The 16,292-nt window shown below is 30.0% G+C and overlaps 1 protein-coding gene across 1 annotated transcript; it reads left to right on the top strand.

The window, feature by feature from the left end:
* The first annotated feature begins 1,732 nt into the window (after positions 1-1,732).
* On the top strand, positions 1,733-7,844 carry LOC114423404. Its single transcript, XM_028390153.1, has 4 exons — positions 1,733-2,136; positions 4,485-4,911; positions 5,281-6,995; positions 7,291-7,844. Exons 1-4 carry the CDS (start codon positions 1,759-1,761, stop codon positions 7,765-7,767), a joined length of 2,997 nt encoding a protein of 998 aa, XP_028245954.1. The 5' UTR covers positions 1,733-1,758; the 3' UTR covers positions 7,768-7,844.
* The last annotated feature ends 8,448 nt before the right edge of the window (positions 7,845-16,292 follow it).

The following is a 16,292-nucleotide window of genomic DNA, read 5'->3' as shown; positions in this document are numbered from 1 at the left end:
TTAGTGATTCAGTTTAAGCCAATAATTCCTTGCAACGTGATCTACAAAATTAATCCATTACAAACTTTGTTGCCATGGTTTTAATTAATTGCAGTCACAGTCGCAGTTGCGGTTGCATTGTGATAAGTCAAGAAAACCTTTATATTACGGATAATTGTAGGAAAATACAACTGATGTAATCACAATTACGGTTGCATTGCAATGAGTTAAAATACCTTGATATAACAGATGCAATATGGTTGCAGAAATATTTTTAAAATCATGATTGTTGCATTTAAACTCAAAAGGATAATGTCTCATTTGGTTGCTCATAACCCTCCGGAAGACAAAGTTAATATCATCATTTTTGCTTAGGAAATATTCCACTCTATGAGAACCAAGAGAGGAAAAATTGGGTTGATAGCCATATAAAAGTGGACTGGGAGATTATTCCATCTCATTAATAAGACTTTTGATTTCCTAACGAGACTCAAAATATACCATAAGTTTTGGTTCTTTGAATTGGTTATGAGATTAATTTTTGACTCATTCTTTAGAGCATCTACAATCAATAATTGCTTAGATGAATTATTTATCTTAATTTTTTAGTCTTATAATTTCATATTAATTTAAATGTTCTATTCAAAAATTCATTCCAGTGTTAACGTTGCTAAATTGAATGCTTAAATTAATTTTATAGGTTCCACAATGTTCAAAAAATATGTTATTTATAGAATAATCTTGTTAAACAATAATTGTTTATATAAACAACTTTATGTTATCTGTCATAAAAAAAGAGTTAAGCAACTCATTCACTCTCATTAAAAATACTCTTAGTCTAATATATATTTCTGTTAATTATGATTTTATCCTAACATTTAATAGTAAAAAAAGACAGTTTTAAAGTATCAAACTTTACCGTAACTCAAAAGCTCACCAGACAAGAGAAGATTTTATTCGTTTCTAAATTTTATAAGTATTAGTAGTATCACCAAATATTTCATTTCATAACACGCGGTTAGATTTTTGCAAAAAATTAAAATTGTGCGTGTCTTGAAAGATAACAAGCTAGTAGTTTTTAAAGCACAAAGTCATGTTCGTTTATTGAAGTAACTTGTCTACAGCCAAAGCAAAAGAGAAGCATTTCCCTGTGAACAAAAAGACAATAAAGAGCAAACCAAAAGAAATAAAGCAGGGAAGGGACACAGTTTTCTCCCATATGCTAGGTAATAGCCAACTTCATAAAGATAGAGAATGAAACGGAAGAGTATGTTGGAAGATCTACACCACAACCACTCCAAGGCCCTGAACTGTGGTAAAAGGAGAAGGAAGGAAGAATAATTTGATCAGAGAAAGCAAATTATTAAAGAGACACTGGCTCTTTTTGTGCACTGGCTATGAATCTTTCTTTAAGAAAAGAAAAGAAAGTAACAAGTTAACTTGCTGAATTGTTGTGCACAACGTGGAAACTGTTTGTGTGGTCATTCTACAATAATTATTATTTTTATGTTAATTAACTACTAATTAAACATAACTCTAAGGAATAAAAAAAATGTCATGTTAGGTTGGAAAAAAAATACTTATTTTATGTGAGCTTGAGAAGATTAATCACCAATTTTAGTAAGTATTATTTGGTATCAATAGCATCATAAAAAAAAAAAAAGATAACTCCAAGGAATGAAAAAAAATGTCATGTCATGTACATCATGCATGCTTATGCACGCTCAATCTCCTATTTATAATGTTGTAACACCATAGGAAAAAGAAAGAGAAAGAAAAATGGTTAACCCAATCCCAACGTTTGCAAAGAATGTATGGTCCAAGTGGAACATACGTGGTGTTATCCTCGTTAGTCTCTGCTTGCAGATAACTCTCATCTTCTTAGCACCATTCAGAAAAAGGTCTAGAAAATCCTATTTGGTTTTGTTGCTTTGGTCCACATACCTTCTTGCTGATTACACTGCAAACTTCTGTGTTGGACTCATCTCCAACAAATATGGGGATGAAGACACGCCCATTTCCAGTGTCAACGACTTCTTGCTCGCGTTCTGGACACCCTTTCTGCTGCTGCACTTGGGAGGCCCTGATACCATCACTGCTTTTGCTCTGGAGGATAATGAACTTTGGCTCAGGCACATGCTTGGACTCATTGTTCAGGTAACTATGTAACGCTAATGATTATTGAAATTTATATTGTATCAATTTTTGTTTAAATTTCTGTATATGTATAGGATGTATTTAAACAGTTTTTATATTCTGCATCACTTTAAGTTTTTCATCAGTTTTATATATATGCTTGGACTCATTGATATATATATGCTTATATTTATTTATTTTACAATTCTTATAAGTTTTAAGGAAGTCATCAAATTCACATTCATGATAATTTCACCAATAATAATATATATGAACACTTAAATAATATAAATAATTTATATATATATATATATATATATATGAAATTTGTTAACATAAGCATGGTTATTTTTTTAATGAGTGCAGTAGAGTTACATCATTAGTGATGCAGTGTAGGGTACCAATAGAATAGACCCAAAAAGTCAATTATGTTCTTTTTTACGAATGAATACACTTTTTCGTATGCGAACAACCTTCTAATCGAGATTGCATTTCCCTCAGGCAAAGCACTGGTCGATATTTTAGCCAAATTTTATCATCTAAGGAGTTAAAATGACAATTTTATCGTTTATCGTATTTTAGGGGGTATTTTTGGTATTTTCTTTATGTAAGAGCCTTTTGGGATTTTTATTGTTTCTTGCTTTAGGATTTTTGTTGATTAGTGTTTTTCTAATTATATGTATCTAAGCCTCCTTATGATGGCAGACTCTTTAGTTGAATAAAAATTTAGATTTTTTCAATTTTCAATCCTTGGTATTCTTAGGAATCAATAAGATGTTAAACACTGGTTTCCCTTTTCCTTATGCTTCGCTGCATTAATTAACAATAGCAATATGTACATTAACAAATCCCAAATCCCAGTGTATATATATCTTTTATTATTTTTTAGAGGATATATATCTTTATATTATATCATATCACTTATCACGTTATCATTTATATATATTTCTTTGTTCACTTTCTTTCATGATACTTGTAACTTTTGAAATCCATAAAACATTATCCTAATTCACCTTTCTAATTTTTTATGCAATCCACAAATAAGTTACCCTCCATTCCTCATTGATATATTTATTATTCAAAAATATTTTTAGACCCCAAATATCATTTAACATCTAGTAAAATAATGATATAAAATAGAAAAAGATATAAGTATGTTAGGGAATATTTCGAGGTAATATAATAAGAAAGAATATATAGAATCCAGAAAATGAATAAGGAACGAGCTGAAAATTAATTTTTGTTACATTGCAGATTTATTTTAAAATTTAGATGAAATAAAAAATTTATCCTCTTAATCCTATAATAAGTGCTGTGTTAAAATAAAAATTAAGTCAAAACAAATGTAATTTTAAATACTTTTTTAGAAAAATTATGCATTTGATCTAGTTGCACAAACTTTACGTTTTACTCCCTACAAGGTAAAATTTGTGCAACAAGAGGAACCAAGAAGGATCCAAAAGTGCTTATACATAGACTAAAATGGATGATTTTTAAGTATAAGAATTAAAAGATAAAGTTTGTACAATTCTAGTGATCAAATGAGTAAGTTTGTTATATTTTTTTTCATTTATACCCCTAACTATATTTTTTAGAATGTTGCTTTCTGCTACATCATTCCCAACAAAAGAAAATTGTGAATAAGATTAATTTTATAAAATTATTATACTTTTTCACATATTTACTATTTTTTTTTTGGTTTTTGTAACACAATTTTATTACACTAAATGAATAATATATATATTTTTAATAAATCTAACAAATATGTATTACATTTTTTATTCAATTTATTCTTATTTTATTGCCTATGACAAAATATCATATTCTCATATTAAAGCTTACATATATTTTTGTTCTTTATCATTATGCTAACTTTTAATTTTAATTCCTGTATAATTTAAATCTTGGTTTGTGTTTTTACATCTTATTAATTAAAAAAAAAACACTTTATGTATAGATTATGATAGATTCATTACTATTTGGTATTGTCTCTTTTATTATATTTTGATAGTCATGCTAAACATATGTAGTCCGGGTGTATGGTGTTTTTTTATTTATAGGAATTGAATAAAATACATTTTATTCATTCAACTGATATAGACTTCCTTGATGTTTGAGTTTGCTCCTTCTTTTTTGTCTCTGTTCTTATACTTATTAGCTGACTCATCAACTAGTGTTTTTTGTAAGGCTGGTAGTCTTGTTTCCTTGGCGTTTTGCGGCCCTTCCAGAATTAAAAATAAAATAAAATTAAGGTGGATATCATACTGATGCATGCATGAGAGAATCATGTTCATTAAAAGATCATATATTTATGTATTTATTTAATTTTTTTTTTTTTGTTAGATGGAGCTTACCTTTTATATTTACAGGTATGTCTAACTGCTTATGTGTTCCTCTTGACACTGCCTGAGAACACTTTATGGATCCCTACAGCCCTGGTTTTCACTGCTGGGATCATCAAGTTTGCAGAACGGACTCGGTCTCTTCAACTTGCAAGTGTTGGCCACTTTCGACAATCTATAGTTCGCAAACCAGATCCAGGTCCCAATTATGCAAAGCTCATGGAGGAATTGAAATCTAGGGTTGATGCTGGACTTCCCACCGAAATAGTAACCATGCCAGAAATCTCAGATGATCCATTTTTAGACATTGATGAGCCCGAAACAAGTGGTGTCAATCCAGATCATGAACACCCCAAAACAGATGATGAAGTAGTTGGTGCCATTAATAACACTTCCCAACAATCAGATAAGCCAGAACCACATGCTAATGATAATGCACAGGACCAGCCCAACAGTAAGACATCTATAATTCAAGTTTTAGCTCACCAACAAAAAAAAAAAAAAAATTTACTATTAGTTTTAATAAAGAATTTTATGTATATGTTGGCAAAAAAGTTCTTTACATGAGATCGAGAAAGGCTAGGGACAAATTCTTTTAAACACATTTTTTATTGATTAAAATTTAGTGAAAATTACAATTTTGTAAATCTTTCATCATATTTAATGATCTTCCATAATAATTTTATAATTTTTAATATATTTTAACGAGTTCAAGAATGTGTGTTTTTAGCACTCATCCATTATATAATTCCCTCGTTTAAAGTAAAAAAGTCTCTTTCAAAATCTGTTTTATGTTACACTCACCATCCTACTGGCTCTTCAGATGGAGAGGCTCAAGACGTAGATGGTGCTCCCCCAAAAACACTTGATGATGATGCTAATGCCAAGATCAATGATCAAGAAGTGCTAACCGATGTGGAGGTAGTGAAGGGTGCTTATGACTACTTCAACAAATTCAAAGGGCTTGTTGTTGACATGATCTTCAGCTTCCAGGAACGTAGTGACAGTCGCAATTATTTACTCCAAAGAACAGCACTAGATGCTTTGAGAGTAATAGAGGTTGAACTCAACTTCATCTATCAAGCTTTCTACACCAAGGCATCAGTCATAACCAACAAGGTAGGTTTTTTCTTTCGATTAGGGTCCTTTGCTTCACTCGTGGCGGCCTTGGTGGTTTTTGTTTATGACCAAAAGCGTGGCTCCAATCCCTTTGATGTTAAAGTCACCTACACATTACTATATGGTGCTGTGGCCTTAGATCTCGTGTCCGCGTTCATGCTCATTTTTTCTGACCACTCATTTGCATTAATTTACCCTCACATCTCTAAAAAAATTAGTGATTCTGATGGTGGCAAAGAAACATCCAAATTAGCCTCTATTTTAAGTTGTTTCCTCAAGCTTAAGAGACCGAAATGGAGAGAACAGAAGCTTAAGGAGCCAAAATGGCTTCAAAATAAGAGCTATAAGATATTGTGTAGGTTCATGTTAGTTCGTAGATGGTCTGAGTCCATTTCGGGGTTCAACTTGGTATCGTATTGCCTACATAAGAGGAAACTACGTTTGGTGGATAATAAGGTGATCGAGTACATTGGATTCAAAGAGCCGTTAGAACAATGGTTATGTGAGAAGAAGCAGCCATTGCTCCAAAAGCTTTGGATTTTTATATTTACCGAGCTGGAAAGAAAATCTTCGGACGCAGATGATGTTGAAACTATTCAAAGAATATGCTCTTCAAGAGGTGAGTGGGTTCTCCAAGAAGGCGAGTTACCGCGAAAGGATCTAAACAAGTTGATGTCTTATGTGGAGCGCAACGAAGTTACCTTTGATCAGTGTCTTATTCTTTGGCACATTGCCACTGACCTCTTGTTCTATGCAGATAAAGATGAAGAGGATGAGAGAAAAAAGAAACAACATGATGACGCCAAAAAAAATGATGCTCTGGATCTCAAGAAAGGACCTATAAGTGGTGATGGGCAAAACCATAATGAAAATGATGATGCTCAAGATCTGGAGAAAGGAATTATTGATAAGAGGCAGAAAAATAATGAAATTGCTCCGGATGATCATGTGAAGAAAGAAAGTTCTGAAGGGCAAAAAAAGAATGAAATTGCTCCAGATGATGTGAACAAAGGAAGTGCTGAAGGGAAAAAAAAGAATGAAAATGCTGGACATAAAGATGACCTTGTTAAAAATGATTTTGGAGATGTTGATGAGCTCAGGGATTTTAGTAAGCTACTGTCGGATTACTTGTTGTACCTTGTAATCATGCAACCTAACATGATGTCTGCTGTTAGGGGAATTGCACAGATAAGGTTCCAAGACACGTGTGCTGAGGCCACTAACTTCTTTAGCAAGAGGCAAATGATGGCAGAAGGAGAAAGAAAAATGGAAGCACAGGGGAAAAAAAGAAAGAGAGACGAAGAAAAAGCACTTCAAAAATCAAACACCATGAGGCTCCCACCGGATCAGCGTATTGCTCTGCAGGCAAAGGACATGTGCAAGACACTTTATGATGGATTCATTGAGTTCTTTAAAAAGGTAAAGTTGTTTGAAAACATAAAAGAGTGATGCTACATAGCATATGGTTTTAAATTTGCAGTTTATAATATGGAAAATTGCTGGAAAATGCAATTGATACAGTCATTATGGTCATGGTAAATTAAACAACCATTCCTTTCTAGTCGTAATCCTAACTAGCTGTGAACCACAATTTAAAACCAGGATATATAATAATTTTTTAATCACTTTTAAATATTATATCAGCACTTATTATTTTTTTTCTCTTTTTATCAAGTTATGTCATTTATTATATCTATACGTTTTTCTTCTCCAGGTGTTTAACAGCATTAGCTGTCGTCGAAACTTTTTCCAAGTTAAAGAAGAGAATGGAACAGAAAAGAGTGACGAGCAGGAGGCATGCATGAGACTCCGTGAAGTGTGTGTTGATCATGAACCCTCAGCTGTGAAGGGAGATAGGAGTAAATCTTTGTTATTTGATGCCTGTAAACTGGCCAGTGTTATAGACGGTTTAAGATTAGAAGAGCCAGACAAATGGAAAAAGGCAGACAAATGGAAAATGATAGCACAAGTATGGGTGGAGTTATTGTCATATGCAGCAGCTAATTGCATACCCATTACCCATGTCCAACAACTTAGTAAAGGTGGAGAGTTCCTTTCCCTTGTTTGGCTATTGATGACTCATTTAGGCCTTGCCAAGCAGTTTCAAATCAAGGAAGGCCATGCGAGGGCAAAATTGATAGTAGGTGAAGAAGAACAGATTGAACAAAACTTAGCTAAAACTAAACAATAACTTAGTTGTAATTTGTTACTTAATTCTTTCCTTGTCCTAAGACCTGAAGAAGTAAAAGTCCTTGTTTATTTTCTGTATGTATGTGACATCATGCGTAAACAGTGTGTCATGTGTGTTTGCTGTTGGTAGGAAATATAGAGACTAAACAATCCATGTTTTTGCAGGATTTTTGGTTCCAAAGAATTGGTGTATATTTTTCTTTATCAAGGAAAATATATTGGTATTAAAAGAGTGTAAGGGTACCTATCTATCCATGTACAAAGTAACCTTTGGCTATGTTTCAAGACGAGAAATGTTACTTAGCAATTTAAATAATTTGGTTTTTCCACTTATCACCTATGGGCCATATTCTACACAATACATAAATTGGAACTAATTTAATAAATAGGGTGGATAAACCAAAAATCAAGAAACATATACGAAAAGTTGAGAAATTTAGCTTCTCTGTTGTCCTTTCCTGTGCTGTCCTTGTGCTGCCATTTAAAACTATACAGTTTTCATGATTTTTAAAATTAAATATCACCATTAAATATTAATACAACTGCTATGCATTGTTATTTTAATGGGGCAGCACAGGGACAACACGAAAAAGGACATCAGAGAAGCCAGGTCCAAAGTTGAGATGGCATCATTCTTTTCCCCTCAAGAAAACTTGCATGCTACTCCATTAATTACATTGTTCCCCTCTTCAAGAAAAGAATCTAATCCCAAATTTATGTTCCTTGGTGATTGAGACAACTAACAATGTTTACTTTGCAATCACCCGAGGCCTTTCCATCACAAGGTAGAAACAAAAGTGAAAATCAATACTAAAAAAATGGTTTCTTTACAATGTACATTCCACAATGGTTTTCAAAAACCGCATTAGTATATAAGGCGGTAACAATTTTGTAAATATATGATTTTTAAACAAAGACGATTCTACAAAAATCATCTTGAAAACTATCATTTCACGACGATTTCATGAAAACCATCTACGAATGATTGTCATTCTAAGACGTTTCGTAAAACTTGTCTTAGAAGGTTCTCATTCTAAGACGGTTTTATAAAAACTGTCTTAAAAATTAATTTTAATTATATATAACTAAATAATGGAAGAAAATGATTTATATATGTACATTTTATAAAAATAACACTTTCTAAGACCATTCTTTAAAAAACTATTCTGGAATGGACACTTTCTAAGACAGTTTTTCAAAAAACCGTATTAGAATTCTTTAATTTTTTTTTATTTTTTTTAACAAAGACATTCTAAGATGATTTTTAGAAGACTATCTTAGAAAATACCCCTTCAAAGACGATTTTTTAAAGAACTGTCTTAGAATATTTGATTTTTTATTTTAAAAAAAGACATTTTAAGACGGTTCTTTGAAAAACATTCTTAAAAAGTCTACTTTCTATTTCTAAGACAGTTTTTGGAAAATCACCTTAAAATCTTTATTTTTTTATTTTAAAAAAAACATATTCTAAGATGATTTTTCCCAGAAACCACCTAAGAAACATCCATATTTTTTTTTCAAAAAACACTTTCTAAGACAATTCTTGACAAAGTTGTCTTAAAATTTAGACCTTCTAAAAAGGTTTGAGAACCATCACGAAAAGTCAAGACTTTGACTTTTTATGACGAGAGCTTCAAAGACGGTTGAAAACTGTCATAAAAAGCCCCTTAGAAACGTCATGGAAAGCGGGTTTTTTTGTAGTGAACATTTCACCATTGATTTGTATTCCCAATCATCACCACTACTTATAACTCCTTTCATCCATCCAACCCTAGCTCTTCAATTCCCTCCATCATGGCCTCAAACATTACTGAAATCCTTAAAGAAAATTTCTTGAAATTTGTCTAAGAGAAGGAGCTTAACTTATCAACTACTATCACTTCCCTATTAAATGAAATAAAAAATGAATTCACAAAGAACAATGTATATTGATCACCTCCCCTTGTTGAGTCCCTCTCTTATTTGTACCAACTTGACCATGCACTTGCTGAATGTAGAGCAAACCAGAAAACCTTCTCCTTGTTCTCTCGTCTTGATTCGGTAGAAAGTTCCAACGAGAAGGCGTTGATCGATATCAAATACAAACTCATTAAGGTGGGGATGACCAAAGTGAAAGCGAACTCAACCTCAACCTTATACACTTCGTGCATGTACCCTAGAAGAAAGGACAACACACCAATCTTCTCTATATTCATCGAAGAAATCAAAAAAGATTGTGAATTGGCTTGAATCAAATAATGATGGTTTTAAGGCTATAGGGATTCATAGGATGTGTGGCACGAGAAAGACCACACTTACAAAAATGGTTCTCGATGATCAACATGTTTGGTACAAGTACATGAAACCAATTTAGGTGTGTCTGTATGACTTGAAATCGAACGATGAATGTGATGCAGGGGGGTGTGGGTTGGTATTTTTTTTTTGGAGTAGTATATGTATAGTGGCTCACTATACTTTTGTATACATGTGGCTCTTTAATATATATATATATATATATATATATATATATATATATATATATATATATATGTATATATGGATGTTATCTTTTCCTTTAAAAAAAGATAGGGGGTGAATCAAATATATTTAATACTTTTCCCTTGAGATAGTTGAATTTTTATTTAGTCATTTTTTTCGAGCAACAGTTGAGCAGTGAGAGTTTAGGAGATGTAAAAAATAACTACTCGGGTATCATGATATCATTTTTTTTTATTAACAGCCATCCAATACAATGCAAAAATATGAATCACATTAATTGTTTTATTCATTCATTTTTTATTAACTCAACTATATGGGAGAAGTATTTTGCAAGATTTGGTTTAACTATCAAATGTCTTTACCAAAAGGTGGTACTTTACAAGATATTGGTAATCTAAGTGTAGGCAATAAAGGCAAAAAAAATATGTTTCACATGGTATATTGTGTATATAAGAGAGTTTTTTTGTCTTTGGTAGGCATCATTTGATATAATAGGCTCGTAGTGGAGCTTTAATGTGTGTATCTTTCTTGTGCCTTTGTTGGGGAGTGGTTATATAACTTTCACACTAAACTTGGAGTCTTGGACTCAACTTATGATAAGCATGTTTACAGGTTTCAGCAATACCATATCCTTTGCGAACCAATTTATTTTAGCTAGATGTCATCCAATTAGAAATGCATAGTTAAAATTATAGTGCGAATGAATTGATAATATTTTGAATAATATTTATTATTTTTAATTCTTTAACCAAATATTTTAATATTTAGGTTGACATTTCCCATCATATTTAATATGTTCTTTACACATTTATTATTCTAATATATGTATCAATATTACATCCATTTTCTTTATTTGAAATTTAAGGCTTAATTTTTTTTTACCCTTCCTATTTTCAATGTCATTTTGTGTTTGTGCATGTATTCACTTCTATTTTTCATTATTAGATTGTGTTATAAAAACCATGGTTTGCATATTTTAATTTGAATTGTTTTGTTGAAATATTTTATTGAGTACCATTACCATCTAAGCATATAAGTCTCTTGGTACAAATGTTGCCAATGCTTAGTGGCAGCATTGCATTGGTTTTGACCCATACCACATCTATTGCTTAAAGCTTTGTCCACCTAGTAAAAAAGAGGGTCTAGGTTAACACTGGGTTCAGGGACTATACGGTCAAAGAATTGGACAATTTTTTACAACAACCAGCTAATTGGTTAATAGTCATATGTCAATTATAATCAATTACCCAATTGAGTGTTTTTTAACCTACAATTTTGATTTGTTTCAGTGGAGTCCTAACAAGTCTTTTGTATTTGGAAGTATTGCTTAAGATGGTATTTTAAAAATTTGGGACCTTTTTGTCTCATGCCACCTCTCTTTTTATAAGATGTGAATTTGTATATTATACTAATACTAATCAAATGTAGATCTTATGGACTTAAAAATTTTATTTGAGTGCTAGAGCTACTGAAAAACCTAAATTCTCAGGCCTTTTTTTATTGTTGTTTGAGCCCTTCCATGAAAAATAAGAGATCTATATGTCACACATAAAAAATATTTGGAAGAATCTTCTTGTTTATATGTTTTTATTTCTAGCCGGGCTAGTCCTATCATGATAATTTTATTCTCTAAATTATCACTACTTGGTAAAGTCATGCATAGAGTCCAGTTGGCAAAAAAAAAAAATAGACCTTTTTGTAAAAAACCAAGATGAGATTTGATGGGCTATAACTATTCTATCATTCTTGCTTATTGTATTTTTAATTTCTTATGATTTATCTCACTAATGGTGATGCATGAATTTTGTTTTTCCTATATTGCATGTTTATTTTTATTATCTAAAAGTTTTGGTGTCAAGCTAAAAAACTACTACTTTTAGGTTGGTAAAACAACAGACTCTGGTGGTTCAAAAGCATCAAATACTCCCTTTGGTCTATTCTTTTGACATGTTGGGCATAGGTATGATATCAAATGTTTGTGTGCTTTCATTTCTTTATTTAGTTCATTGGAATTCAACATTATATTTAAGTTGTTTGAGTTTTTATTGCAATTGGGACTACTCAATTGCACAACATTGTAATTTGTTGTGATGTAATATTTGATTGGTGACAGAGTAAATGTAGGTACAAGTGTATCAATGAAGTATCCAAAAATATTAGGGGTTTGAATTATGGACATGTGAAGCAAATGCAGGTACAACCGTACAAGTGTTTCATAGCATATGGACTGATATGGCCACTGCTAGAAAAAAAATGATCTGATGGTGGAAGAACAACTCCATTGGGGCTATCATAATTTGATCCATAAGAAAATCATTATTTTTTAAGGATTTGAAAAAATCTTTTAAGTGAAAACAACTTCACAAGATATTCCTTCTTTCTTTCTTCATTTGGCTATTGAGCATGTACATATTTTTACCATGAAAAATAAGTGTTTGTAGATCTTATCCTAATGCTTGCACCCTACAGATTTTGTTTTTGTCATTATTGTATGTAGGCCATTGACAAATTGCCACTTTTCCCAATGTTACTGGAATTAATTGGAATATTTTACTCTGTGGTAAGTGTTGTGCTGCATAATTGGTGTGTGTTTCTATTAATGCCAATTATGTTTCTATTAACTTTTCCTTTCAATTTCAGTGGTTTACTAATGGTTATCTCATATTCAAACCTCATTGGTAAACATGTTGGTCCCCTTTATTCTAATTTCCACAAGTTTGTTTAATATTAACCACATCATAATATTAAGAAGTGAGACAAGTAAAAGAAAATTTACAATGGTTGCACTTACAAAAAGACTTATGAACCACTTGATTGATTAATCTTGCTATAAAGTTGAAAATGATTGTTTGACCATAGAAAACAGAAGCATATATTATAGTTGCCTTTTGTTGTCCCACATAAGTAGAAATTTTAAAAAACATTTTCTTTAAATGCTCTTTATTAGTTATCAAATCAGTTTTTTTGTAACATCCACTTTATTAGCATTTTTTGAATAGGTTGAAGTGCTATTAGTGGTGATGCTAATATTGAGGAAGTGGCAGAGCTGTTAGAGAAAAATAAGGGGAATCATTTTTACACTGATATTTTATTTTAAAAGGCTTCACACAACTTGGAAAATGTGTGTTCAGAAAAGCTTTCTCTTTTGTTATGATTTCCTATTCATTTTTCTATTTTCCCAAGTCAATAATCTTGGTAATTATTCTGTGGTTTTCATAGCCTAAGACCACGAGTGCACGAGCTCATAGGCTCGTTGTGTTAACCTTTGGGGAGCCGTCGACAATTTGGATTGCACCGATGTCTAGTCGAATGTCGCTTTCAGGGAAGTGGTTTTCACGGCACAACAAAACTTTCAATTAGTTCTTTTCTCGTTTGTTCTGTACTATGTTTTTATCTATTTTCCTACAATGAATAACTATTTAATGAAGAGATTAATCTCATGTAAATGTCAATGCAAGGATTATTATTGGGTTTAAGACCACCATATTGCATCAATGAGTTAAAGCTTACTTCTTTTGTGTTGGTTTCTTTGTATACAATTTTAACGAGTTCCCTTATGCATAAAACTATCAAGAGTAAAACTAGCATAAACAATTACCAGAAATAACTGCTAAGGGTCAACTTATATACTTTAATAAATCTTTACAAGATCATTGTATATGTATTCTCATAGTAAAAAAGATACCAATGCTTTGGGAAATTTGGTATAAATGTAATATATTTATGCTTAATAGTTATATTATTATTATTATTATTATTTCAAAATTTATAAAACTTGTGATGTGAAATGAATTATCATAAGAATATAAGAAATTGAAATAGCATGTGGCTAGGAATAAAAATATTTTTTTTTTTTTAAAAAAAGACATTCTAAGTCAGTTATTTGAAAAATCATTTTAGAAAGTTTACATTCTAAGACGGTTTTTGGAAAAATCATCTTAGAATCCACAATTTTTTCAATTTTTTTAAAAAAATATTATAAGATAATTTTTTCAAATCTGTCTTAAAAAGTCTAACTCGTCTTACAATTCTTAATTTTTTATTTTTATTTTTTTAAAAAAAGACATTCTAAGACGATTTTAAGACCAAACCGTCTTAAAAGCTATATTGTTCTAAGGCAGTTTAAAATCGTCATGAAAAGTCATGACTTTCACAACGATGACAATTGAAAATCATCGTAAAAGAATTCCTAAGAACTATCGTAAAAAGCACTTTTTTAGCAATGTACATTTTGTGGTGGGTTAAAATTATCACTAAGTGATTTTAAACTGTCACAAAACACATATTTTCTAACACATCATTTACTTTAGATAAAAAATACAAATTAAAACAATTTTAAAATTAAAGAACCAAATTAAATTCAAATACTAAATTAGAGAGCAAAAATATAATTTAACCTAATAATAATAAAAAGAAAAAAATGGATGAATCTATTAAGAAATAAGAAAAAAGATACTAGTAATATTCTCTCTAACACTCTCTTTTGGTGATTTTTTCTAGTATTAGTTAGAATTTATTGAAAATTATGATTTTTAATAAGTTTTATTTCCCATTTAATAATTTATTCTCTCTTTCTACATTATATTATTATTTATAACTAAGTATACAATCATTATTATATATCACACTATATATATATATATATATATATATATATATATATATATATATATTAAAGATTAATTTGTTTAAACGTAAAAAAACTTTATAATTAATTTTTTTTCAAAAGTAAATAAAAGTTGTTCCTAATAAATATTTTTTAAAAATAATTTAGACAAACAAATTAAAAATTAAAATAAAATTATTCTACTAAAAAAGTGCTTTGAAGAAAAACTTAAACAAAGGTCCTAAAACTTCCCCAATACATTTTTAGCCACCAGCCACCAAAACTTAATTATCGAAATGTCTAATTAATCCTTATTGTTGTGTTAGTCCTGGTTATAAAAACATCATTATCATGTTCAACATTAATTATAATATTGTATAGTTTAATTATATTATTCAAGAATATAGGGTCAACATCGATTATAAATATTTGGTGCATAAGGGACCTGAAAAAAGTAGAATCACTACTTCACTAGAATGCACATCCTTTAGCTTTGAGCCCTGTACCACTCGTGACATGCCACCACTCTTAAAAAAGGGACAACCGACATCATACATTTTTTCTCGCAGTCTCTGACCAATGGATTCTTAATTTATAGTTAGATACTAAATCTTTAATGGTAGATATTTCTAAAATAATATTTTCTCTTTTAATAAATTTATTTTATATGTAATAAAAAGAAATAAATCAAATTATACTAATATAATTTTGACCAAATTATTACACCATTCAATAACATTTAATTAAATAATTTCTTATTAAAACTAGTTATTTGATTGAATGTTATTTTCATATAAATTAAATATAAAAAAATTATATTAATTTAAAATTATTTATTATCTTATTCATATTGATTAAAATCAATATAATATAAAAATTTTAAAATATGTTAAAATGAAAATCATTTGATTATTTTTTATTGTGATTTAATTTTTTATAAAATTTAACATAAATAATCTAACTAATATATATATATATATATATATATAATTAAATTGTTGGATCAATAAATATCACATTTTATCACAAAATTATTAAATAGTGTAATAATTATTTAAGCTATATCGGTATAATTTGATTTCTTTGCATAAAAATAAAATTCTAATTAACATATTTAATGAGAAACAATTAACTATACTTACTCTGTAATTGGATAGCAGTTTTTCTCTTTATACATATCAGTTTTAAGTTGTTTTATGGAGAGAAAAATACATCATTTAAGTAATAAAACGAATGTATATTTACAAATCAAAATAGCAGTAAATAATTTAATTTAAAAATTTAATTAGATAAAACAACTGGAATATCAAAGATTTATATAAACTTTTCTTAATTCGAGAAACTGACGCAACAACACGTTAGACTTTTTGGGGACCCAAATGCTACTTTATTCAAAGTAGTAAAATTAAAAGTATATTGCACGAAACAAAAAAGTTATTTAA

Source organism: Glycine soja, chromosome 8 (assembly GCF_004193775.1).
Source record: "Glycine soja cultivar W05 chromosome 8, ASM419377v2, whole genome shotgun sequence".
NCBI classification, from domain to species: domain Eukaryota; kingdom Viridiplantae; phylum Streptophyta; class Magnoliopsida; order Fabales; family Fabaceae; genus Glycine; species Glycine soja.
Note: the sequence above shows the minus strand (reverse complement) of the source record. Positions and strands in the feature narration are given on the sequence as shown.

Coding starts and splice junctions, on each gene's coding strand:
- LOC114423404 (XM_028390153.1), top strand. CDS start 1,759: ATGGTTAACCCAATCCCAACGTTTGCAAAGAATGTATGGTCCAAGTGG. Junction 2,137..4,484: donor TGCTTGGACTCATTGTTCAG/GTAACTATGTAA, acceptor TTATATTTACAG/GTATGTCTAACTGCTTATGT. Junction 6,996..7,290: donor TCATTGAGTTCTTTAAAAAG/GTAAAGTTGTTT, acceptor TTTCTTCTCCAG/GTGTTTAACAGCATTAGCTG.